The following is a 26,608-nucleotide window of genomic DNA, read 5'->3' on the forward strand; positions in this document are numbered from 1 at the left end:
AAATATTTGGTGGTTTTATGTTCGTTGATCATTAATTCACCATGCTTAGTGAGTGGATCATTCTAATTTACTTAAAGGATTTGATGTGAGATGACCCAATCATGTATATTGGATGTATCCTTACTACTTGGGTAGCCAACAAACTATTTACTCTGAGTAATTAATTGTGTGCTGTAGTATGAGTTTTATGCACCTCAAGGTCCGCTTAAGAGGTACCTACATTAATTCCGATTAAATGTATTGCCCACTTTTGGGTTTTGATGGAAAATTCATTTCTTTCTTGTTTAATTGAAAGCAGGAATGATCAAGGGAAATGTGACACAATTTTCGATTCTATTGCGCATAGGTAATGTTCCTAAGGAAACAATTCTCATTGGAATCAGTCATTGACTATGCTGGCTCCTCACGGTACTCACATGAAGCCCTCATGTGATTTTTCATAATTTTCTGGTAAATTAATACATTAAACTCTTGATTATCCGTGAGCTAATGGATGCAGGACAAAGCACCAATAATCGAAAAGCACAGATAACCAAAATAGGTGGAAACCATGGTCGTGATGTAAACAGCTGCATCCGGAAATTTTCCATTTTCATTTCATGTAATTAATTCCAGTTTTTCAGCAATGGAAAGTAAATTTTTTCTATTTTTCAGCCATTTTATATAGGTGGAATAATGATTTACAAGTACATAGAACTATCTGATGAAGTGAATAGCAGAGTGTATTTTTCTCAGAAAGCCGAATTAATTATGTAGCCAGGAGAAAACGTGATGGTCAAAGGGCAATTATTGTCAAAGGATAAGATTCATATTAATAGCAATTAAAATAATGGATTTCAGATGGTTGATAATTAATTGTTGCATAGTAAAACCCTGTATTTGCTCACCTTAAAGGAAAATATGGTATGAGGTTGCAATTCAAACTTAAATTCATGAATTTTAGCCATTGCAATAACGGATTTGTGAGCTGGTGCATTGTCTTGATGAAACAACACTTTCTTCTTAGCCAAATGCGGTTGCTTTTCTTGATTTCTTCGCTCAAACGTTGCAATGAGTTTGCATGATACTCGCCGTTGATAGTTTTTCCTTTGTCAAGATAGTCAATGAAAATTATCCCTCCCACATCCCAAAAAACCGATGCCATGACCTTGCCTGCAGATGAAATGGTTTTTGTCTTCTTTGGAGCTGGTTCTCCCTTTTGAATCCATTTTGTTGATTGTTCTTTTGCCCCGAGTGTGAAGTAATTGACCCATGGTTAAGAAACTGCGCAAAAATTCTCCTTCGTTGCAGTGAAACTTTGCTAGACACTCAATTGAAACATCTTCATGACACTGGTTTTGCTTGAGTTGAGCAAACGCGGCACCCATCCTGCACACAGCTTTCTCATGTCCAAATTTTCAGTTAATATGCAATGTACCGCACTTTTTAATGCCTACTATGTCTGCTAGCTTGTGCACTTTCAATTGACGATCATCCAGTATCACTGCGTGGATATTCTGCACCGTGTCTGGAGTCAACACCTCATTTGGTCGACCAATGCAATGCTCGTCTTGACAGCTCGTATGGCCTCGTTTAAACTCTGCCACCCAATATTTTACTGTTGTCAACAAAGGAGCAGACACACCCAAAGTAGAATCCAGCCCAGCTTTTATACTGGTTGGGCTGAGGCCTTTCAGATAAAAGTATTGTATCACATTATGATGACAAATTCTCTCAATTTTCACAAATTCACTGAAAACATTCACTATTGATGGTTGCCAAACATATACTTAACAATGTAGCATCTTCAAACTTGAAACACATGCAACATAGATTGCGTACTTTCTAATACAGGTATATATTTCAAACAACTACTACCATCTCTAGGTCAGGCCAGGTACTTCTGGGCCTTCCTATGTATTACTATGTGGGAAATTCGTTGCACTAGCGCTGACATCCGGTGGTGATTCTGAGGACATTTCTGACTACCGTCGTAGATTTTATATCCTTTTTGGTAGCATCTTTAGTCTGCCCATGCCAGCTTTGAAAATGTTAAAATATTGTGAAAGTTATGGGACTCTTGTGTCTGTATTTAGACTTCCATTTGGTCATGTTAAGTCCTCGTGAAATTTGAAACTGTTAATTAACATAGGCATCACCACAATTGTTCCCTGCAATGTTAGGAATGGCTTTCAGGTTTGGAAAAAAAAAAACAAGTCTTGGCAATAGCAGTAATAAGCATTGTTTGTGACTCTTAATATTATCTGTCCTAAATCTCTATAATCTACTACCTGTCATACACAATGCGAATGGTTACAATCTTGTGAAGCCAAAATTTAATTGCAATAATTATTCAAAAAACAAATGACAAATAAGTATTAATATTATAGTTACAAGATTGATACACTCCTAATTCATTTTATACTCCATATTTTCTTTTCAGGGAAACCTCGCATTTCACTTAGTCATGGTGTAAGAGAAAGAGGTGCATTTGAAATGTGTCCAGACTCATCTTTGTTGTAATGGCCCTGTTTCCGTTCTAACCTCTCTTGCTCTTATACTTGTTTTCTGGTTGGTAATCTGGGTCATACAGGTATCTGTTCTCGCTTCTTAAGATGCATGCCAATTGGCATTGTTTAGCATAATTTATGTCAGCATTCAGTGTACATTTTTTGAATTCCCTGCTTAATTACATGTTAGATAATTTAATTTGAAGCAACTGTGCTACACATCACTGCTTGAGAGGGTAATTCATGTAGTTGTCGAAAAGATTTTCTTTGGAAACCATCTCTAGTAGTTTCATATGGAATTATGTAATAACTATTTAATACCACAGGATGATGTCAGCAAGAAAAATCAGCTAAAACAGTGAAAGGAGGATTCGCCATACCCTGGGAAAATATTAAATATATATGTATAAATTCTGAATATTTGAGGCAATTCTTTTGTTATGTCTTGGTAGTTTTGAGGTTTTAAGAACTAAATCCTCAAATTCCAATCGTTTGGTGTGATGGTTTGAATGTGCTGGGTGGGAAAATATTTTCATGCATATAAAGCTGCTTGCAATCATACATGTTACAGAATGCGATTTCATAAACTCAATAATATGAGTACTCTTTAGTAGAGAGCAATATAGTAATCAAAAGTATTAAAGTGCCAAATTTGTCCGTTGATAAGTTGACAATAAAGTTTTCATCTGTAAAAGTAACATTTTGATCTGGAACAGACTAGGAGATCCATTTATTCATAACTGCTAACCACTTGTGAGTGGGAGAGGGGAGGAAGGTATTAATTTGCATTAATTGCTGTTGTATTTTTTATATCCAGCCATAATAATTGGGTGCCCACCCAAAGGTCACAGGTTTGAATGCCACTTCGGGCATGGGTGTAGTGCCAACTGTAGTGATTTGGCCCCTGGGACTCTCCTGGTGACAAACCAAGAGTAGCTTTTAGGGTCCCTAAGGGGTGGGCTAACTGAGACCACCATATGCATTTGGAGAAGGATAGAAAAAATGTGCAGTGGTCAAATATAAGATCTCAATGAATGCATATATATTTGAGAGATAGTTGAGGCCTATACTTGGTGGAATTCCATTTTGATGCACATGAGTTGCTATGCTGTTAGAATGCATGCAGTTGCTATAGATGTGGGTTTTATAATAGTGATTTTTCAATTTTCCATTTCTTGCTTTTTTGGGAGACAGGAGAAGAATGGAGCCTTCATCTTCAAAGTTCACAATTATATTTTCAAACATAAATTTAATGTATGTAAATAAATCCTTTGGTGCAGCTGGTCAACTGATAAATGCAACTATTTAGTTATTGGGTCTGCTTTGAAGGGACATGTGCTGAGGGAAGCCTTTCAGTAATGTGTTTTCTTCAGTCTTGGTGTATTCCTTGGTTGCTGTGCCATGAGCGAGTGTATTTCTGGAAATATTAATATTTTTATTTTTCAATTGAATCCATTGCTAGGAGATAGGAGTTCTGGTGTTTTGCTAATTTCTCTTCACTGTGCCCAGCAGGGATTTAATGTCTAATTTTAATGTTCCTTTTGTTAAACACAGTTACGGAGAGTGAAAACAAAACCTTAAAACAGCAGTTAGTGCTCTGGCATATCAGGTTTCAATTTGAGAGGCTTTGTAGAGATGTCCATGGGGAGCGAAATCGGAGACTGTTCGGCAAGTCCAGGACAAATCGTGCCCTTGAAGAGTACAATAATGCCCTGGTAAGGAGTTTGATTGAGAAATCAACTTGTATCAGCTATTAGGTCCTGTGGCTTAATGAATATTGTTTATAGTGATGATAATTTATTTTTCCAGCGTGATCAGTTATCTTTGCTTCAAAAAGATTTGGAAAATGTTTACAATGAACGGGAAAATTATCGGAAAGAGTTCAAAGAAAAGGAAAGCCAGTTGCAGAAAGTTGTTGACTATGAACATCAAAAGGTACCCAAAATTTTTTTAAGTTTTTTTCCATAATATATGTAAGTTATTGCATATTTTGTATTTTTGCACCAGTGATTTTTGTGGTATTTTTTTCTTGGTAAACTGTAATAGTCAAACTCCTCAAATTAAATCTTTTCTTTTGTTGATTTTGTGTAATTATATCAGTATTTGTATGTGATAATGTGTTGTGTTTCATACATCCATTTTTCCATGAAACAATCAACCTTCTACATTACAATTGCAAAGTTCTTGCTATTCAGTGGTAACCTTGTGTTTCATAAAATATAGGCAGGAGCTGAATAACTCTAAAAAGTTGTTCATGGAGATGCAGCCAAGAGCAAAAGTTATAAGTTACTGCTTTAGATTTCATTGCTTAAAGTCATTAAAGTCTCTAATTGGCTGGTTCAAAATGAGGCAACAAGCTGGTTAGTGCAGTATCTAAATGTCAGTGAACTTGCGCATGTATTTATGTTACAAGTGATCATTTTGAAGTTTTATCTACAAAACATTTTCCAAGCTTTTGGAGGAAATGCTACTTAGGAATAATTCATGTGACCACCGTGATGAAGTTCTTCTAATTAACATAGAGCCTCTTTTTATAGAGTTTTTCCTTGAGGAAATTTTTTAGCATACAGTAAGTATATTTATTTTTAGAGATTGTTTCCTGTCCTGAGTTCTTGGAAAATTTATTGAAAGAATAAAAAGGAAAGCACTTTTCTATCTGATACAGAATACTGTGTACTTAAGAGATTAGTTTCTTTTTGTTTATCTTATGGAATTCACTTGAATGTATTGTAAGCTAAAAACACTCAAAAAGTTTTATCATATGTGAAACTGTCAATACCAAATGAGTTGGAAAAAAAGCTGTGATGAGTAAATCTCATGTAATTACAGTCTACACTTGAAATCTGCTTTGCATTTCTTTTAAAACATCAGGAAGAATTTCTTTTTGCCACTGATACTCCCAGAAATGGCGTGCATAAAACATTATTTCTGTTATAATAAAATCAGTCTTTGTTACATTTTGAAATAACCTCAAGGTTGGTATCCAGAGATTATGTAATTTAGAAACTCATGATTGTTTTTGGGTAATGAAGTTGAGAGGAAGATATAATGAGCTTGGGATTGAAATAGAACTGTGATGCAAAGAATTTGAGATGGTTTTGGATGGTTCACTTTGTGTAAGAGCCAAATATGATATTGCTGTATACGATTAATATGTCTGTTTATCTTAATTCTATGATTTGTTCATCGCATTGCATTAAAAATGAAGTGTTATTATTCTAGCTGAAAACAGTCTCAACCTCTAGTATTGATTAATTTTTCAATTCACACTGCTAAACTAAAAAATAGAGCGTTGCCCCTTTAAAAGCAATTGCAGTGCCTATTGTACGCACAAGTAATGTCTTCTACTAACTCCTGAGAATTATCAGAATAATATGATGCTTAGATGTTTTGTGGGAGGCAGGGAGAGTCATTAGTCTTTGACCAATGTAAGCCTTTGGATTGCTCTTTCGTTCAATGTCATATATCAAACTAAAAAGCAAATACCGATAAAATGCCAGCTGTTTTGTGACCTGACTTATTCTCATTCCCATGCCATTCTATGATAGACTATGCTCTATTCGAGCATATAATGGTTAATAGCATGTGCTGTATTATCTTCTCCTGTGTTTGAGTAGATCTAATAAGTAGACAAGTTTTACATCAGGGGCGGTTGCAAGTAGAGGAAATATTAGGAAATTTGTCGTGGGGGGGGGCACCAAAGGGTTGGTGGATCTCAGAAGGATTTTGAAATTGATGGGGTTTTGAGATGGATGGATGGATAACACATGCAGTAAGATAGAAAAATTGCATTTGGGAGCATTATAATATAAGGAAAATTTCTCAAATTTGTAAAATAACCCCTAATCGGATGGGAATGATAATTTTGAATTGAAGTAAATATATTTATGTAAACATTAATCTGGGCTAACATTTAATTTTGAAAACATTGTGATGGATGAATTCATGTGCAATTTTTCCAACCAAATGATTCTAGAGTTAAATCTTCCATAACTCGTACAATTGCTCTCATTCTCTTGGAAAAATAGCATATTACATAAAAGACTATAGCTTTTGCATGAGAAAACAGGCAACCATAATGCTGCATTACTAACAGAAGAGGAATAGGGTGGTAGAAAGGGAAAGGTAGTGCTTGATGAATGGGAGCTGGAATACATATCCCCCAAAGACCTTGTGAGTTACCACCTGATAAGGGCTATGGCATAACTGATGAGTAATCTGAAGATATGTTAAATCTCACATCCTCTTTCTCCACTATTATTTCTGAGAAACAAGGTGCATGTGGAACGGGATTATACAGTACTCATTTTTAAGTTTCACATTTAGTGTACACTGAATTGAGTACTTTTTGTGTTTAAATTTCAATAATTTGGAAGTTATATGAGCACCTTTTGTTGTTAATACTTAGGAATTTATGATAATATTTATTTGTATTCATTTCATGAAGTATTTGCATATAAAAATGAATACCATTGATGCTTCTTTTGCTGTGTTGTCAGGTTAGTACAATTACCGATTTTAAATGTGGGTTAGAGCTAGTGCTAGTTTTTTATTTAAAAGTGAATCCCTTCTTTCATGTGTAGTGAGTATACCTGAAGATGTCAAATCATTGCATTTTCTTGCTGAGCCCAGTTATGTAAGTTACATAACCTATGGTGTTGGAAGACATGCCCAAATTGGTGTTTAGGAAACTTGTCTTAAAATTACAGTGTTTTGTAAATAGTTAAATGTTATCAAATTTTTTTGTGATGATGCATTTACCAGAATAAAGTTTTCACTTATGGTTATTGTTTTTCATATCAGTGCAATGCTCTGCAAAAGGAGAATAAATTGCTGAAAGCCAAAAATGAAGAGCTTGAGCAGGACTTGAAGCAAGAGAGGGAAAACAAGGAAGCTGTGACCAAGGTAAGAGCCTTCACAATTGCTTAATAAACCTTTCCTCCCCTCCACCCCTCTCATTGTACCCCCATGGCGACTTGCTGAGTGAGTGCCGTGGGAATGACAGCAATGCACCGTACATTCTCAGTCATAAATAATGGAAGAACTCATGTACAGCCATTAAATAAAAGATACAGAAATAAATCTGAGGCTGGGTTTTTTGGGGGTCATGGAGTGGTGAAGAAAGTGAAATGTAAAGAAAAACATATTATCTATCAAATGAAAGAGAAAATGTTCTTTTCTACATACTTTATTTGGTTTGGTACAACGCGTTACATTGTGGCATGGCATCACCAGGTACCAATTTATACCTGATCATGTGGTTCCATGGTAAAATGTATTGTACCAAACCAAATGAATTCTGTGGAAAATTACATTCTCTTTTTCATTTGATGAACTCACAAAACTTTCACAAAGTGAAGCCTGAACCTGTAAGTTTAAAAGAAAAGTAAGTTGGAGTAAGAAAGATTGGTCAAAATACTCACACTTGAGATTTTAGTGTTGTGTGACCCTTGACAGTCTCACATCCAGGGTTTATGGGGGTTTTACCTTCTGACTATTGCAGGGACTGATCCATTGCATAAAATGTAAAAGGGAAAGAAAATAAAACATAAAATGAATGCAAATAATTCACCACTTGTTTATGATATACAGTGACCCTTGACTACCTGCAAATCCTCAAGGTTATTTCTTTATCCTATGCCTATTCCCAATCATTATTTGAATAATTAATATTAATCTGTTTGGATAAAAGGTTATCACGAATGTGATAGTGTGTAAAATAAATAATAGCTAAGGCTTAATGTTTTAATCTAGAATAAAAGAATTGTGTAATTCTTTGTTGTATTTGGGTATGATAATATATTTTGCTATTCAATTTGGAGTAAACCCTAAAAGTCCTCCTCTTTGAATTTATGGAATTTTTTTCAGGAGCTTCATAGTGTGGAGTCTAGTTTATTTGCTGTGAGAGTGGAGCTGCATCACGTTTTGGAGCAGGCAAGTGTTGGTGAGCAGCTGCGTGGGGAGTTGGAACACCTTCAGAAGGAAATGGTGCTCATGGGAGAACTGCAACAGCAGTATAGGGACAGTTTCTCCCAGCAAGCACTCCATAAGCACGGGGAAGAGGAGCTCACGATGCTCCAGGAAACCTTCAATGAGGAACGCAAAAGTAGGTGGAAATGTCATCGTATGATTAGAAAAAAAAATTCATTCCATTACTGTTCCTGTTAACTTGACCCAGCAGTGTGAATCATAAAGATGAAGGAAGTTACTTCCCCTACTTTCCACTGGGGCACTTGTACACATGGAAAGACCGCTCATTTTGCTAACAGCTGCTGCAGGGAGGAGTGTGTACCACAATTGCCTTAAGGGACATAAAAACATTGCATAAACCCTGTGTCTCATCTCTTATAGAGAGATATATCCAATTAAATGCAACCCTTCCCATCTATGAGTAAACAGTCCATTCCCTTGCCCTCCATATCATCATGACTGACTTTGGATGAACAAAATCGATTGGCAATGTATGTATGCTGAATGCCTGGCTTTTTGGGAGTTAAGTGTAGTTTCAAGCAGGCCCATTTCTTTGGAAATTAGTATTGCATTATAAGTTATGAATTAATTATTTATAAATATTTTGAAAGGTGCTTAGTGATCATTATTTCAAGAGGGTTCTCTTAGTTAAAGGCAAACTGGTAGCTATATTGTCAAAAATATTCTCCTACCATTAAGAGGAAAATATTTCTGTGGAAAAAAAATTGTGAACTGTCAGTTAATAACTTTTTAAGCTAAAGCTTCAAATGTTTTTTGGATTGTATAGCCATTCAACAGCTGATGGATTCAAAGAGTGCAAGCTTGGATGCAGCCAAGTCACGTGTAACAGAACTGGAAGGTATTGTGACGAGGCGAGACATGATGATAGCAGATCAGAAAAGGCTTCTCAAGTGTACAAAAGAAGAATACCAGGGACAGTTGGAGGTATCTTAAAGGAAAAAGTTTTCTCTTTGTTTCTTATTCAATAATCACATGGTTGGCATAACGGAATTGCAATTTTGCACGATTATTTTACTTTTTTTCTCTTAAATATTGCTCATCATGTAAGAGAATTTGCATTTTACAATGAAGTAATTTCTACCCAATACAATAGAAAATACTTAACTCTAAGCATTTAGAAAACCTTTATCTTGTGTGTATGTATAATTTACATGAAGTGGTTTGTTAAGGTTTAAACTCACTTTATTTGTCAATTAAACTTTAAGAGCTACATTAATGTGTGTATATATGTATATATATATATATATATATATATATATATATATATATATATATATATATATATATATATATATATATACATATATATAAACAAATATTTACATATATATACACATATATTTACATATATATACACATTCATTAAAATGCAACAATTTCTGTGTGTAAAAATCATTCATATTCTTGCTTTTTAATGCATATTAGTGGATGAATCCATTAAAAGTTACTGGTCCTGGCATCTCCTGCTGTTTGATGAATTTGTCTAAGGCAAACACCTCAGTGTTTAAACATTATCTTTGAGCTTGTGGACTAAGGTACAGTGCACACTGCTACCTGTGACATTGTATGTATGGTATTTCGTCATTATATCTTGTTCCTTTAAAGCCCCTTAAATTTTGTAATGGAATAGGACGCCCCGGGAGCTTGTTTGGCTGAAGTACTCTGCCAGACATTAAGGTGATTGGGCTCGCATCCTGATTGAGGCAAATGATTTTTACACTTTGAAATTTCTGCATTTTAATGCACAATAGCAGATGATGATGTTCAAAGCTACTGTTGCAGCATCCCCTGCAGTCCTTTAAAGCTACCATTCATTGTTGATTGTGACTTAACTATTGTGCACTGCAAAGAAATGGTATTATTAAACATTGTTGTCAATAAATGGAACCATGTGGCAAAGTTTAATTGGTGTTTAATGGTTTCCAGGCTGTGGAGACCAAGTACAATGCGCTGAGAGCCATTAATCAGAAGTTGGAAGAGCAGCTGCTGGAGCTCCACCACCAAGTGAGCAGATCTGAGAAGGGCCTGCATGGTCCAGACGGGGCATCCGTGTGTGGGTCAGTGGGGGCCAGTGGGGAGAGGCCCAGCGAGAGCAGTTGGGGGGGTTTCAGCCAGCACGGGTCACCCCTCTTGGACTCGCTGGGCCCAGATTGTTTGCCGACGCTCGAGAGTGCTTCAGAGGATGCTGAAGGGGAGGGGCGAGGGGGCATGCACCGGTTGGAGGAGGAGGACAGTGCCCTCTCGGGAGCGAATCTGAGGGCCCAAGGGATCGGAGAGGTGAGCAGGACCTGTGCAGAGGATGGTGCTGTCTTGGGGATGATGACTCGAGAGGGTGCGGGGAGCCCTGGGTTGGAGGAGACGATGCACGGCGAGGGTTGAAGGGGGGCGGCCATGGGTCCAGAGAATGCACAATGTCAGTGTCCTCCCATTTGGTGGTAATATTTGCTCCATTAAAAAAAAAACTGCATCATTAATCTCAAAAAACTAAATTGAGTATTGGAAAGTCCCCGGTAATTGAGGCATTGAAAGTAAGCTTTAAAAGAACCAACCCAGCAGAGACTTTTGACTTGTTTTAATGTCTTCAGTGATAAGCACAGTGGGTTGCTACATTGCCCATATTGTTTTTAGCATCCAAAGACCATTTCTTTGTTGTGTCATCTCTTAAGGGATTATATTGCAACTGAGTAGAGTTAATGACGAGGGCTGCCATTCATGGCACAAATGGACATTGATTGGTGACAAAATGGATGTATTTTTTGTTAATGGAGATGTATTGTTTTTATGGAGTGGATGCACAAGGGACAGGACAAAGGCTTGCGTGTTATTTTTGCTTCACGTTACACCCGCACGCTTGCTCCCCTTCAGAGGTCAACTTTATTGGAGCATATGTATTGGCATTTGATCATCAGTTGGTTATACATGGCTCATGACACCCATCTCTTGATGCCTGTTGCTTATAGAAATGGAATCGTTTTGGTTGATTGAATGTGATTCTTGTTACCTCTGATCTCAAGTAATAGCCTTTACTCTTATACCTCATAATAATAAGAGTTAATGCAATTCAAATTGAGAGGCACAATTTATGATTTTTTTGTGGCAGACAAACTAATATGGCCATTGTTTAAGAAAACCTTCCACTCCATGATTTTTGATGGTTTTTATTATCAATGTTACCCGTCAAATCCATTTGTTGAATTCTGCTACTATTTTCATTTTTTGCCACAATAGCAAAGTGAAGTTAGAAGTGTTTGGAAACCTTCAGAATAGTTACTCAAAACAGAGACTGATCCATTTTTATTTTTGTTTCTTTTTTTAAAGAACTGATTTAACGCAGCTGGAATAATCTACGAATGGTATATTAATGCATTTTAGGAACTGAATTGATGTCTGGGATGGGAGAGAGTAAAAAGATATTCAACCCAGCAAGTATTGTTGGTTGTTATTCAGGTCATTCATCCATAATAGCAAACTCTTCTGTCCTCAAGTGAAAGTTGTTGTGCTGTATGTTTAAATATGTCCTATTTTAAAATAAAAAAGTGTTATTGAATTTATTTTAATTATTTAACCCTGAATAAACACCTTTCAAACAGTGGAAAACTTTCTCATACCAAAGGAGCATGCACAATAATTGGAGGCAATCCGGTAATGTTTTTGAAAAATGATGTGTTCCCATTGTGACGCCATGCCAAAAACACAATATGATCACAGCTTGAACCAAGCTGAAAGAGAAATTTAGTGCTTGTGAATCTTTAATTGTATACATGAATATGGGAAAATCTCAAATGAGAGTTTGAGTGTGTCAAGTTCAATTCATCTGGCAGCCTCTCTTCTGTATACATTCCACGTATTTCCTCATATGTACAGCTGTCCTGAATGTTCATTTTATCATTTTAAAGAGTAATCATAACCTTCACAGTGCACCTTGCCATTTCAAAATTCTAGGAAGTAAAAGAATTGGATTTCCGAATATCCAGGTTCAAAATAAATTACTGCTATACTAGTCTAAGGGTAGAATTAGGTTTTGGATGGACTGACCAACCACTGCTTCATTCATAATCATTCTTGCTTAACTTGACACAACCTGGCACCCCACTTGCAGTACATTAAACCCTTCTTCAATTCCACATCCTTCCTGCCTCCCTATATTCTATCCAACATGGCAATCCCATTCCTGCCCCTTCCTTGCTTGCCTAACATTCCCACCTCTATTGCAGTCTTCAACATCCCATCAAAATACTCTGCCTCCACTTTTCATGCCTTCTTTGGATTTTTCTCAACAACCCTCTTTCCTCTCCAACCATTACTTCTCCATTTGTTTACCTTTTTGTCTGTTTTACTTTTTCCATTCTTCTGCTCACCCACATCTCAAAAGCCTCCTATATACTCTTAACCGCATCAACCTCCTCTTACCTTAATGTCTAAGTTACCACTCGACATAAAACCATACTCCATTCCAAAGTTTTCACTAATCTCTTTTCTTTACATTCTTAGGTCCCTATCGTCTGGTCTCCCTCCCCCTCTTTGTATCAGATTCTTTGCCTTTCACAATTTGTTCCTATTTTTCATTACTGCTTAGACCAGCTTCTTCCAAAACACTTCCTAGAAATGTGTATACCCTTGTGAGTACCCTCCAGTCAGCATTCTTGTTTCTGGAGAACATCATCACCTTTGTTTTATTTAAATTGACTTTCATCCTATAGTTATTACTCTGATTTTGGTATGTGCTCAATGCTATTTATAATCTTTGACTGATTTTCTAACTAAGACGTGATCATCTGCAAGCTGATTCTATGAATTTCCCACCTGTGGTCTTTACTACATCCAGTTCTTTACAAGCCCATTTAACCTTTTCCTCCATATATCTGTTGATACTAGAGTGGGTGATGGCGGTCAGCACTTCCAAACTCCCTTGCTTTATTTCTTGGCATCCTGACTCACCATGCATCTGCATTCTGAGACTTGCACAGATCCTGGATATCTATATTCTGCTATATATCCATTAATTCTACCCAATTTGTTGTCAAATACTTTGAAATTGCAAAATAAACAAATGTAACTTGGTTGTAATCTAGTATAATTGTATCAGTCACCTGATTGGCATGCCATGGCATTATGTATACCCCAACCTATTCTAAACTGAAACTGTTCTTTCCCTATGTCATGTGATCTCTACTCAGTCCTCATGTCAATTTTCCTAAGTACTAACTTACCTGTGGACTAATTCAAACTTACTGTCTTTTAGTTCTCACATTTGGGTTCTTTTCCCTTTCTCTGGTGGAAATGAAGACAGATAATGAAATCTTCCAGCCGAATTCTTCCCTCATAAATGCTTCTTCTTCCAGGTTTTCCAAAAGCTGAACTAGCCCTATAGGGATGGTGTCTATCTATCCCCCTGGCCTTGTTTGATTTCATTTCCATGAATTCCTTCTCTGTCTTGCTATCAAGTATGGCTGGGACTTAACTATCCTCATTCACTTCATATTCTATTTCTAGATCTTGACTTACTGGCCTAGTTTCTTTACCATATTGCGCCAACTATATTCTGCCGGTCTTTCCCTGAATCTTGACTAGGTTGGTAAATTATTTCCCCATTTTATTTCAGATATTGTGTACAGATTTTCCTTTCTAATATCCTGGACAGAACATCCATTTCACCCTTGCTCCATTGACTCTCCATGTCGTTCGCCCAAGCAGCATCGTCCACCATCTTTCTTTTTCCTTTTTAGTTTCTCATCTTAGTTCATTATTAATCTCTTTGGAGGTACTTTCTCCCTCCTAATTTTGTGTTCACAATCTTCAGTTTTCTTCTCTGCCTGTCCTCTTAATCATATTTGCTGTAATCCATAGCTGTTATGAGCTGTATCATAATTGCAGTGACTTGTTGAAAAAGTAAGTTTCTTGCAAAATTAAAATATGTATTGCCACTGATAAAAGTATTCAAAATCATTGATTAACATCTGAAGTAATATGGTTAAAAATTCTTGTTTTTTCATCACTGCCATGTTTAACTAATCAGTTATATTCTTAAGTGTCAAATTTTTAGATTTGCATGTATTTCACTGTGAATTGTTGATTGGCTGTCACCAATCTGGGACATGGAAGTTTTTGCTTGAGTGAGGCAGGTTTTTCTGGAATGAGTTTAAATTGCACTGCGACTTCAGCCTTCACAGTAACCTGTACACTTATATAATCTGGGCAAGGGGTGTTCAAATAACATGCAGTGTTTATTTTGATTTATGGAATGTGTGCAACACCATATAGTTCTGGAGAGATGATGTCTTGTCATTCATTGTCAGGCATGAGTGGGGGATAGGCATCTTCCTTCATAAGAGAGGAATTTTGTGGTGTGATCTCTGTCCCCTCCACTTTGCACCTTCAGGGGAAAGTACCTGGAGGAATAAAGTTTTAAAAAATCACTAACATTTACGATCTCTAAACACATTTGGAAGTTGCAGTCTCAAAAGATTTTGAGAGTAGGTTAAGCACTTTTCAATTTAAGCAGTTTTTATTGTTCACTCATTTTGTGGGCAACGATGGCTTACATGTAAAATCTCCCCTACAGTTTCAGAATACAAATACTGCATCCACTATCCTCTCTCCCTTCATAAGCGGGGCTACATTAGCATAGTGATCTTGATTTCTCTTCTGTCTACTTTATCTGTAGACAAAACAAGAGATTTGGTGAGTATTAAATACTGGCACTCAGCCAGTAAGTTGCTTACATCTGACTTCATGTAATCCTCACATCTGAATTCACGAGTCCTGCATTAAGTTGAACAATGAAATTATGGAAAGTGTTACCAAAAAAAAAGCATAATGATAGGCTTTGTGATTCAAGATTAAGGTTATGCATCCATTTCTGTTGTATACTACATTATTTCATGTTGACAATAGACTAAGCAAAAAGATGCCCCTTATTTCGGGGGCAGTGAAATTTATTATTATTTTTGAGGGAAATGAATAGCTGAAATATAATGCCTTCATTAGGTATATGCATATGTGCGTAACTTTGCAATGCACCAGCACTAAATGGTTTGCAATATCCCAGGGAAATTTTTGAAAATATGTGGTTCATTTGCTAGTCATATCACCATATCATGACTTTGAATTTCATTGCAGATTTACTGAATCTGCCCCAACTGAAACCCAACCTGCTTAAAATTTTTGATAGTTTTTGTAAAAATGTAATTCCTATAGATTTATGCTGAAGTGTGCCCGGAATACAAGTGCTGTCTAGAAAATTTCACCCCATATCCTTGAGGGTCAAATGAGAAATAATGATCATGAGGCCTCTTAAAGTCACATGTAGCACAAATTATTTCATCACAGGTGGTCTGCTCTTTTAAATGCAGTTTTTTTATCACTTCTCAATCGCCCCTCTTACGACAGATATAATATTCCTTGCTAGTGTTTTTCTGTTTTTGCATGAGTCATAGTTCACACCATTGTACAAATTACTGGAGAGGACCTCTTTATTTACATCACTAGCAATATCGAAATGAAAATTTTCACTCAAAAAGCTATGGTTGAATTTTATTGAACATTTATTTAATACACACTATACAAGGGTAATCCCAGAAGTACCCGACCCAACGAAGAAAACACTTGGGAAAAAAATTATTTATTTTTCAACATAATCTCCTTTCAGCTCTATACACTTTCCCAGCAATATTCAATAACTTCGATAACCTTTTTATAATAAGAACTGTCTTGCTCCTCAAAATAGCCATTAACGGCTGACAACACTTCTTCACTGTTAGAAAAATTTTTACCATCTAGCCATTTTTTCAAGTTTGCCAACAGAAAATAATCGGAAGGGGCTAAATCTGGTGAATAGGGCATATGAGGTAGCAATTCAAACTTTAATTCATGAATTTTGGCCATTGCAACAACGGATTTGTGTGCTGGTGTATTGTCTTGATGAAACAACGCTTTCTTCTTAGCCAAATGCGGTCGCTTTTCTTGATTTCTTTGCTCAAACGTTGCAATGAGTTAGCATGATACTTGCCGTTGATAGTTTTTCCTTTGTCAAGATAGTCAATGAAAATTATCCCTCCCACATCCCAAAAAACCGATGCCATGACCTTGCCTGCAGATGAAATGGTTTTTGTCTTCTTTGGAGCTGGTTCTCCTTTTTGAATCCATTGTTTTGATTGTTCTTTCGTTGCTGTGAAACTTTGCTAGACACTCAATTGAAACATCTTCACGATGCTGGTTTTGCTTGAATTGAGCAAACGCGGCACCCATCCTGCACACAGCTTTCTCATGTCCAAATTTTCAGTTAATATGCGATATACCGCATTTTTTGAAATGCCTATTATGTCTGTTAGCTTGCGCACTTTCAGTTTGTGATCATCCAGTATCACTTTGTGGATATTCTGCACCGTGTCTGGAGTCGTCACCTCATTTGGTCAACCAATACAATGCTCGTCTTGACAGCTCGTATGGCCTCGTTTAAACTCTGCCACCCAATATTTTACTGTTGTCAACAAAGGAGCAGACTCACCCAGAGTAGAATCCAGCCCAGCTTTTATACTGGTTGGGCTGAGGCCTTTCAGATAAAAGTATTGTATCACATAACAATGACCAATTCTCTCAATTTTCACAATTTCACTGAAAACGTTCATTATTGATGGCTGTAAAACTCATACTAAACATCATGGCGTCTTCAAACTTGAAACGTATGCTTTATAGATTGCATACTTTCTAATACAGTGATATTTTTCAAACAATTACCGCCATCTCTTGGCCAGGCTGGGTGCTCATGGGCCTTCCCATGTATTTATGGATCTTATGAAATGGATGGTGCAATGTAAACGAAAACAAGCTAAAGAAAATTAATGAAAACTTCTTTCAATTACAATGAATAAAAATAGCTTCCTTAATGATACATTGCACACCCCTGAGACACAAAGGAATTTTTTCTTACACTAGATTTACAGCAAAAAACTCGGGCTTATATTCAGGTAATTATTAGATATTGATTCGTCTGTTCTAAAAATCTGCCAAGTCTCATGCTCTTGGTAGGAAATTGATCTTATCTTCAAATTATGTGATTTTTCTCATTTAGCATGATTGAAACAATGAAATTTTACTATACGCATGTATATATAAAAATGTACATGTTTGTTTATCATAACAAATCAAACCTGTGCATTATCATCTGTATTTCTCAGAGTGTAGTCCACCACCCAATTATTGAAACCTCAAATTCTTAAAAAAATTAATCCTATTACAGACCTTAAATGTAAAATTCTAAAGGTTTTCAGCTTTCCTATACTAATGTGAAAACCCCAATCACTACTACATACTTCAAGAACTGCCAATTTCTTTGGGGTGTAAAGTTTACAGAAATAAGTTCACCACTAAAATTTCCAATTTTTTTTTATTTAAATCTAACTAGACCATTTGGTTTTGTAAAAAATATATTTCTCCTAAATTATCTGGAATGGTCAAGTATAGAAAGAATCATTATTAAAATCACAATTATTGAGATGATACGTAAATATGCATGAATTACAATTTACAAATTGAGGTGGAGAAATAATTGAAAGAACTTCTCTAAATCACAACTTGAAATAAAACAATGATGATGAAACCTTTGTATTAAAAGAACTTTGCATTATGATGGCATATGGTTAATAGTTACCATGAACCTCAATAAGCCAATGAGAATTACCATCTATATGATAGTATTCAAAAATATGTAAGTACACTAGATGAAATTATATTGTGACAACATGAAACAAAAATGTTTTCTTATTTTTCTTTGGAAAGTAATTTTTATATTTGTGCAACTTGTGTACCTATGCATGAATGATGTACCTATGCAACAATATGTTCTTATGCATGAATATCTTAAGATTGAATGAAAGTAATTGACTTATTAAGGCTTCTGCACCAAGAAATTTTCTTAAGGTATTGAACTCAATGGCAAACATGAACTATTACCAGAATTTACTGCCGTTTTTAATATTTACGATTGATTATTTTTTGAGTTTTAAATATTCCTCTCTCTCCTTACTTTCCTACCAAAATTTTGTAATTTAGAGAAACATGTTCAACCTTCCTCAAGCAGACATTTTGGTAAATTATAAAGGGTTTGCAGCATGTTAATAACAAAATTTTTGTTTGGCATAAATTTTATTTCAAGACATTTATTAAACTATCTGCCTCACAGAGGCTGGTTATTAATCTCTCCAAATAACCATAATCCAGTTGGAAAGTCATGAGCATCATTGAACAGTATTTTTGTGCCAGCTGGGTTGCCATCAGTGTTTTCAATTTTGCATTTCTCATGGAAAGCCTGAAGAAAAGAAAAAACAAAATCCACATTGGTTAAAAATGATAAATAATTACCACAATGTATTCTGAAAGCATTTTATACAAAAGAACAAAAATATATGAAAAGTTTAATCACCTCTATATAATATGAGGGGAAAAAGAATCTTAGCATTCTCACCAAAAAGATTTTAATATTTCACGACCATAGTTTTGATGCTGCACATCATCGAAACCATGGTCGTGAAATATTAAAATCTTTTAGGTGGGAATGCTAAGTTTCTTTTTACCCACATAGAGAAGGAATTCCGCAAAGTTAAACCCAAAACTGTTATGTTTACCTCTGTATAAGGTTATTATAATGCAGAATATGCTGCTTCCGTTTAATTCATCTTCATTATAAACTTCAAAATGCAAAAGGCATATCTTAAGAACATGAAATTTTTGATATCAAACAATAAAAGATGAGATCAAATAAAAAGGGATGTCATTTTATTGGTAAAGGTGCGAAGTATGAAGTAATCAATGGTAATCATCACTCCCATGATGAAGGTGAGGGAAGTTGTGATCAAGACACTGAACCATGTGAAACTTACATTTTTAGGACAATCAAACCAATGAGATTCCATTCTGCCGGTTTGAATGTAATATTGTCAGCTTTCAGGGAAAAAGTTGTAAAAAGTCCACGCACATCTTCACTGATATCTGTAGAAGTCATTCCTAAAGTTCTCAGCAAATCAGGCAATCTGAAAAGAGTTAATAGATCACCACAAGCTCTTTGAGACTATTTCTCCCCCAAGTAGAGTCTTTCATTTTGAAAAATTGATTTACACCAGGAAGAACGGTGTAAAAAGTGATCAAGTGTGTTTATGTAGAAACTGCAGACTTCCACACAAATAAAATGAAATTACCAGGGCATTTCACTGAAAAAGAACAGCCCAACTGAGAAATGAAAGTTGACCACCTGAAAAAGAAGCAGTGTCAAAACAAGATACACTTTAATTAGACAACGTACAGAAATTGTACTTAACCTTGGAAAAACTGCAATGATGGTATTTTTCAATAGAAATATCAGTAAACAAAACTTGGACTATTGACCACTGCCAATCAGTGATCAATGTTACTGGATTTTTCTCAACTCATAAGTACACAACAGTTTACTATTAATACTATTTAAGGATCTTCATTTTCAAAATTGAGATTTTTCTGGTGATAGCAATTTTACAGTTACCTTCCCCATAATACACATTAAGCTACTACATACTGTATATTTCTTCCCGCATGCTCTTAGCAAGTTTCCTGGTGTTTGATGTTTCAGTTTTTCTTTTACTGTGCTAAAATGTGAAATTGGTATGTGTTAAGAATTTGGATTGGGAGTCCAGCTACAGCCAAGGAGGTGGGGAGATCATGAATCGAAAGGTCGCATTCTCCAAGTAGAAAGCTGATAATTAAATCATAGTTAAAAGGATAAGATCTGGAACAATTACCCCCAAGAGCAAGGTGGAGGAAAACCCACCTTGGCAGAAAGAGAACCTACATCCTCTGGAAAAACAGCTGAGAGCATTATCCTGCCACAATTTCTTTACATTAAGACCAGCAGCTGGCTATGACTATGTTTCACTGTTGATGATAGATGTTTAGTCTATAATTATTTTGTTCTGGTGTAGTGAGGTTTTGATTTAGTTGAATGTGAATTGCTGGATCAGTTTCATCATCATTTAAGTCATTTTTTGAACTGCCAGAATGCTAAATAACTAACTAAGCAATTAATAATTGAATCAGACAATATTTGCCATATGGAGCCAATAAATTAAAGGTAAAAGGCAACCCTGGATCATTTATAATTCAGAAATACCCTGAATTTTCCACCAGGCCACAAATTAAGTTAATTGAATTCCAGTATTCCACTCACTTCAAGTTTTCTTGAGTTGAAATACAAGCTATGGTACTACAGACAAATGTGATTTGTTTTGTTCCATTGTATATAGTTCCAACTTCTATCTTGTTTCATCAGAAGCCTTATTGGTAGAACCAGTACACAGGCCCATACCAACAGAAGTGGCCTACAGTGACTTTTCCTTCTGAGAGATCATCTTTCTTGGTTTGTAATAATGTGCAATATCCAGGCTACTCTACACCTAAAATTATTCAAGTCCCACATTTGCAGTAACTTGAACGCACACTTAGCCATAGTAGGAGATACTTACATATGTTGTAGACGATCCAGAATGATCCTCCTGCGTAGAGCATTCTGGGCATAAGTGTCAACCAAAGGAATGCCAGAAGAGTCTGCATCACCGTCCTTCTGTTCATCTTTGAAGCTTACCATTGTGCTTCCTTTATAAAACTCCCTCACCTTAATCTCCATCACTTTTGCATCTTCCCTAAGTTGCTCTAAATTAGGTAATGGCTTACTTTCTTTTCTCAGGAGTACATCACTTTCTAAGTTATCCTCAATTTCTAAAATATTTAATTTTTTACAAAGGTTGGTATACCTTTTTCCCATCACTGGGTCCATGCACATTTGTGAGTAGTAACTACTGTTTTTCAAGGAGCTCACCCTGTCTTTCACCAGATCTTTTGCCTTATCAGTTCCATGAAGAAAAATTAATGAGTCAATTGTAAACCATTCACTAAAGCATTTTTCTATTCTTCCAACAAAGCTGACATGATTCAAAGGCTTTTCTTTATTTTTGCTGGTCTTACTCTTTCTTTTTGAGGGTTTATTGTGAACATCTTTGCAATTACTTTGTGCATGGCTTGCTTCAACTGCAGCTGGATGATTTTCACGCACAATATCGTCAACGACTTCCTCTCTTTGGTTTTCCTTTAAACCCTCTTGGTCCGAGGTTGAAATCCTTTCTTTGAATCTCTTCTGATCAGCATGAATGCTGCAATCTTTGGGAGTGACTGGAAGTGCAGAGACTTCACTCTCGGAGGTTTGTTCATTGGAGGTCTGTTCATTGGAGGTCTGTTCATTGGAGGTCTGTTCATTGGAGGTCTGTTCATTGGAGGGCTGTTCATTGGAGGTCTTTTCATTGGAGGGCTGTTCATTGGAGGCCTGTTCATTGGAGGTCTTTTCATTGTTGGGCTGTTCATCGGGCTCCACAGATGGCTTGGACACACCATCAAACTGAACTTCTTTTCCATAATTTCCCCTGAAACAAATAACCTAGTATGAATTACACAAAGCAGGCAAATCACGCATCAGTAAGAATTGATCATGTGGTTCTTACTTGGGTGTGCTCAGTGGAAGTAACTTGAATGCAGGAATAGTTTCCATGTCCCGAAGCCATACTGGACTTGTAAGAAGCTGCTCTTTTAGAAAGTGTGCAGCTTTGTAACAAAGGTTGCTGCAGAAGTGCTAGTTAAAAAAGAAATAGATGTACACATAGGAAAGCCTAAATGACAAAAAACACAACAGGTTTTGGAATCAGCAGTAAAAACTTAGCCTAATTTTACCTTTCTTTCAGTAATGTCATAAACTTTGTTTGTTTTTACTGATATATGAAACTGCTGACTTGGTATATTGCCTAATTGTGCATCACAGAGAGGATATCCACATTGTTTAGATATTGCTCTTTCTTCAATAGCATCTTGAAAATGAGACTGAGATATATACTGCAGCTGAAATAAATTAGGTAAATACATATAAATACAAGTAAAACAAGAGTACGATAAGCGAATTCTATGGTAATGGTAAAGTAAATATCATTCCAGATGGCATAATCTTAGTCTAGCAGTCAAGAGATTGCTGATGAGCAAATTACGGTATAAATGGGGATTTTCCAGTCACACAAAAGAACAGTAGTAGCTAAATTGGACAGAGGGAAAATTGGTATACTTGGCAGTATTTCAATTAACAATAATGTATTTCTATTGGTAGCACTGATTGCGTAATGTAAATAATCAGAGGCATCATCATAGGTATATACATTTGTTGGGCAGAGAGATACTACAGCAGAAATTTTCATTTATTAATTAACATAAGGAAAGGATATTTTTGATTTTCATTTGAAGTAAGGTTTGCGCAGACTAGAGATCATTCCATAACCTTCAAATGAAATCAAAATATCAACTGCAGTGAAGAGTCAACCAATTTATGCCATATACTATAGGCTAATCAAAGAGTATCCTGTGAACCAGTTCTGACATGAAATGCTCGGGGACAGTTGACAGCTGTAGTCATCTACTACCTTGCTGACGCTTGTAAATTTCTCAGTTTCACCATAAAATGTGTTGAGTTGATTACAAAAAACTCATTGTTGATGACAGGCTATGATGAACTGGCTATCTCTATAAACATTTTCCCCTAATTTAAATGATGGAGAAGCAATGGTGTTCAAGATTAGTGGTGAAAGGCACTTCTTTGGCATTATACAAATGAGTGGGACCATAAGTCTGGCAAGTGGAATGAAATTGCGCATTAAAGGAAAATCAAAGGCAACACTAATTGGAGAGGTTGGATCCCAAAACTTGATGGAGTATCGCTAATTCTTGATCCAACTCTAAATCTGGTAGTATTAGGTGGTGGGTGTTCGGGGGAGAAGGATGTTGAAGCTGTGCTCCATGGGGATATAGAGAAAGGAGTTGATGAGGAAGGGGCTCCTGTTTGATGCTCATCAGTGTATACTATGGATCATTCGCGAATGCTGCAATGAAATCAGGGTAGCAACTGCATGATGGGTTAAACTACATCAGCATGGCATAGATTGATGGGGCACCTGGGGATAATTCCTGACCCGGAGGAGCTCACAGAGGACATTGTTCTGGACACCTGCACAATTTGAGACCAAAGGTCACGAAAAAGCATCAAAACTGCCTTTCCCAAAAGAAAGCAGGAGAGAGCGATTGACCTCATGAATCAGTAAATGGAAACATGATGGACCCCCTCACCATCACTTTGTGTGGAATTGTAGACATTCACAGAGAATTATGAAGATGAAAGGCAGAGAAAACACACAAACATAATCAAGGAGAGCACATATGTAAAACAATTCCAGGGACACTTACTGAAAGGTGGCACAAATCACTGTAATTAATACCACGGCTAAATGGAAAAGCAGAAAGGGTGAACAGACGCAGCAATCAAGAGTGGTGTGCAGTGGATGCTGATCGGAGTGGTACGCCCTAGATACAATTTACAGAGGCAGAGAATGTGTTCTACCTAAGAAACAGACGTCCCTGCCAAGCTATTTTATAGAATGCTCTACTTGAGCTCTGGGGAGAGAAGATATTAACAGAGGAGGAATTGGAAAGTAGAAGGGTTTGTCAACGCCAACCTTGTTAAGTGATAGAGGAGCCAGAAGAACATGGTCTCAGAAGAGTGCACAGTTTTGGGTTTACGAGGGGGGATGTTAATGGATGCCAATGGCAGGACACAAATTTTTGAAGATGTGTTCCCTTACAAGTTGAGATGAAAACTGGAAACACAGCAGCCGACCGACACAACAGCGCTAATTCCATGGAGCTCTGACAGTTCTCATAAGGGGAGGAGGAGAGAGCCAATTTGAGAGGCTATGGAAAGGTTGCATTAACTCTCTAATGGGAGATGGATACAAGTGGGGTGAGGCATCTGAGAGCATAGGAAGGTATAAGAGGAGCCTGAAACAATTTTAATAAGATTCAAACAAGGTAGAATTCTGGAGAACTACATTCCTACAATAAATCCAATTACAAATGAAACCTCTGCATGGTTAGAGCACAAAGGAACTTTCTTATAAATTAAGTTTTTAATAATGAGATCCATTGATTAGGGTCACCCCATGCCTAAATTGCCTCAATATTTTCATTCATTTTAGTTAAGCTTTTATTTAAAAAAATATTAAATTAAAGATGTGCTTGAATTGTGATAATTTTGATTTGACCCCAATGGTATTCAATAAGGCAAAGCCAGTGCAGTTATTATATTATCTGCATTGGGTGTCCAACATTCACGCAAATTATGGTATGTTTTTGTTTTTAATTAAATTGTCATGATGTGGGTAAGGCTTGATGACAATTCACACCACAGTAAAAACTAAAATTCACATGTTCACACTGACATGATACTTCAATTTTTTTGCTATGCCAGTCCTAAAAAATTTTTAAGCATTTAAAGCACAGTAGTATAATTTACAAACTGAGAACATTTTTAACCTAATTTTGAAGAAGAGATGGATCGTATTAATTGAATATTTGAGACTAAATTTGGGTCGTCGCATGATGAGATCCTCATCAGAAGGCTGGAGGTGAATTCATTTCGATATTTAGATTAACTTGTGAGTGATGAAAATGAATGCTGCTTTTGGTAGGGAAAAGATAAGTTTTTGTTGAATAAAGCACATATATTTGAATGGGGCTACAGTTAATTCAACGAATTCAATGTTGCCGAGTTCGGAGGTGGTAAGCGCACTCAACATAATAATAATCTTAAGTAGTCCTCTAAAGCCTCCGTTGCACAAAATACTACCAGTAGTTATAGCAGTTTAAATGCTCTTACATTGTCTAAGAGCCAGTCTGGATCCACTGCCTCATCTAGCATACTTTCCACTATTCTTAATGCTTTAGTATTGCACTCCCTTTTCTTCTGGACTGTAATGGCCAAAGCTTCCCGCCTGAAACAATAATCAGGAAAAATCCATTTAGTTCATAACATTAACTGTTCAGAATTTCTGTCAAATTACATTATAATAATGTAAAAACTGCGTATATTCACCCCATTAAGACATATGAATTAATAATCTTTACAACGAAATGTTAGTAGTGATACATTATGGTTTCAGCGATAGTTTTCCAAGCTCACGCACGGAATTGCATATTTGTGCATCCAAACCTCCGCGTACGAAATAATCACTTGGTATTTGGGCATTACTTTCCGTCTAATGTTACAAAATTGGACATTAAAATACTAAGTAGAAAACAAACCTCGAGTAACTCATGTTTTCCTGTTTAAGAAGGTAGATCAACGGTGGAGCTCTTCTTTCGGCTAAGGTGAAATTTTCCAAGCCCTTTCTTTTAAGTCATAAATCATTTTATTTTAAGGCATTACCCGGGGAGTTTTCAAAATTCTTATGCAAGTAATTATAACCTATGTTATCTAAGCTGAATTGAAGAAATCTGGAATACTGTACCGTTAAAAAGTCTACAGAAACGCAGGTCGTGCTTATTATACTAAGGGAGAGAATTGTTATCTCGAGGGGTATCCGTTGTTCCTCGAAAAAAGACTGTCACATTAATTTGCTCAATATTGCCCGTTTCCAAGTGTATTCACCTTAGTATTATTTGCTTTGTGATGTTGCGCACCTCAATATTTCTGTGTTCAGTTGTTTTTGTTGTCATTCGGAAATTGACGTTCAAGTGTTCATATTCATGAAAGATGGCTACTCTAAGATTGATATGGCAATGTATGTTCAGTCCGAAATTGTATAGAATGTATGGTGATGGCAAATTACAGGTATATGATTTTATTTGAACACTTAATTTTGCACTTTATGGTTTCAAATATTTCCCTACTGTATTAACTTCTGTTCTCATGCTGTCATTATGATCTTCCGCAACCCTTGCCCAACATTTGCTGTGTTATCGATTTTACAAAACTGTTTACACTGCCTGTTTCTTCTTATAGGGGATGTCGTACGAACCTAGTCATCTTGAAAAATGGGGTGATCGTGTGATTGAATCTGTGAGTATGAAATAGTATTTAATGACAAGGTGGCAACTTATTCAGAAGAAAATGCCTTATCATCAATATTTTAATTAGAATCCTACTGTTTACTACGTAACACATTACCCGTCTTTGACATTTATTGCGTATGTTAATTTAAGATTGTTTGAATCGCGTAATTTTATAAAAAATTGAGTTGCAA

At 36.2% G+C, this 26,608-nt stretch overlaps 3 protein-coding genes across 5 annotated transcripts in view; 2 read left to right on the forward strand and 1 right to left on the reverse strand.

The window, feature by feature from the left end:
* The window catches only part of Tsc1 (tuberous sclerosis 1 protein hamartin), a 32,154-nt gene extending 20,135 nt beyond the window's left edge, over nt 1-12,019 (forward strand). For 2 of the 3 annotated variants that reach the window (XM_071587137.1, XM_071587138.1), the window contains 6 exons: nt 4,044-4,204; nt 4,299-4,424; nt 7,293-7,394; nt 8,358-8,595; nt 9,247-9,404; nt 10,407-12,019. In XM_071587137.1, the coding sequence (XP_071443238.1) occupies nt 4,044-4,204; nt 4,299-4,424; nt 7,293-7,394; nt 8,358-8,595; nt 9,247-9,404; nt 10,407-10,859 (1,238 nt within the window). In that variant the 3' untranslated portion in view covers nt 10,860-12,019. The remainder of the gene's footprint in view (nt 1-4,043; nt 4,205-4,298; nt 4,425-7,292; nt 7,395-8,357; nt 8,596-9,246; nt 9,405-10,406) is intronic. The other variant, XM_071587139.1, reaches the window with a different exon arrangement.
* A 7,252-nt stretch (nt 12,020-19,271) lies between these two features.
* LOC139690384 (putative RNA polymerase II subunit B1 CTD phosphatase RPAP2) lies at nt 19,272-26,018 on the reverse strand. The gene is made up of 6 exons (XM_071587813.1): nt 25,668-26,018; nt 25,243-25,357; nt 22,224-22,388; nt 21,998-22,125; nt 20,969-21,919; nt 19,272-19,507 (listed from the first exon to the last, which is right to left on the reverse strand). Exons 1-6 carry the CDS (start codon nt 25,679-25,681, stop codon nt 19,354-19,356), a joined length of 1,527 nt encoding a protein of 508 aa, XP_071443914.1. The 5' UTR covers nt 25,682-26,018; the 3' UTR covers nt 19,272-19,353.
* A 64-nt stretch (nt 26,019-26,082) lies between these two features.
* LOC139690385 (phosphatidylserine lipase ABHD16A) overlaps nt 26,083-26,608 on the forward strand; it is a 28,365-nt gene continuing 27,839 nt past the window's right edge. The window contains exons 1-2 of the mRNA XM_071587814.1: nt 26,083-26,196; nt 26,368-26,424. Of these exons, the coding sequence (XP_071443915.1) occupies nt 26,119-26,196; nt 26,368-26,424 (135 nt within the window). The 5' untranslated portion in view covers nt 26,083-26,118. The remainder of the gene's footprint in view (nt 26,197-26,367; nt 26,425-26,608) is intronic.

The sequence above is a fragment of the Hetaerina americana genome, unplaced genomic scaffold, assembly GCF_022747635.1.
Source record: "Hetaerina americana unplaced genomic scaffold, ioHetAmer1.1.p SCAF_3, whole genome shotgun sequence".
Taxonomy (NCBI): domain Eukaryota; kingdom Metazoa; phylum Arthropoda; class Insecta; order Odonata; family Calopterygidae; genus Hetaerina; species Hetaerina americana.

Coding starts and splice junctions, on each gene's coding strand:
- LOC139690384 (XM_071587813.1), bottom strand. Junction 22,126..22,223: donor ATGACATTACTGAAAGAAAG/GTAAAATTAGGC, acceptor TTTTTTAACTAG/CACTTCTGCAGCAACCTTTG. Junction 19,508..20,968: donor CTGGATCGTCTACAACATAT/GTAAGTATCTCC, acceptor AACTCTTTTCAG/ATTGCCTGATTTGCTGAGAA.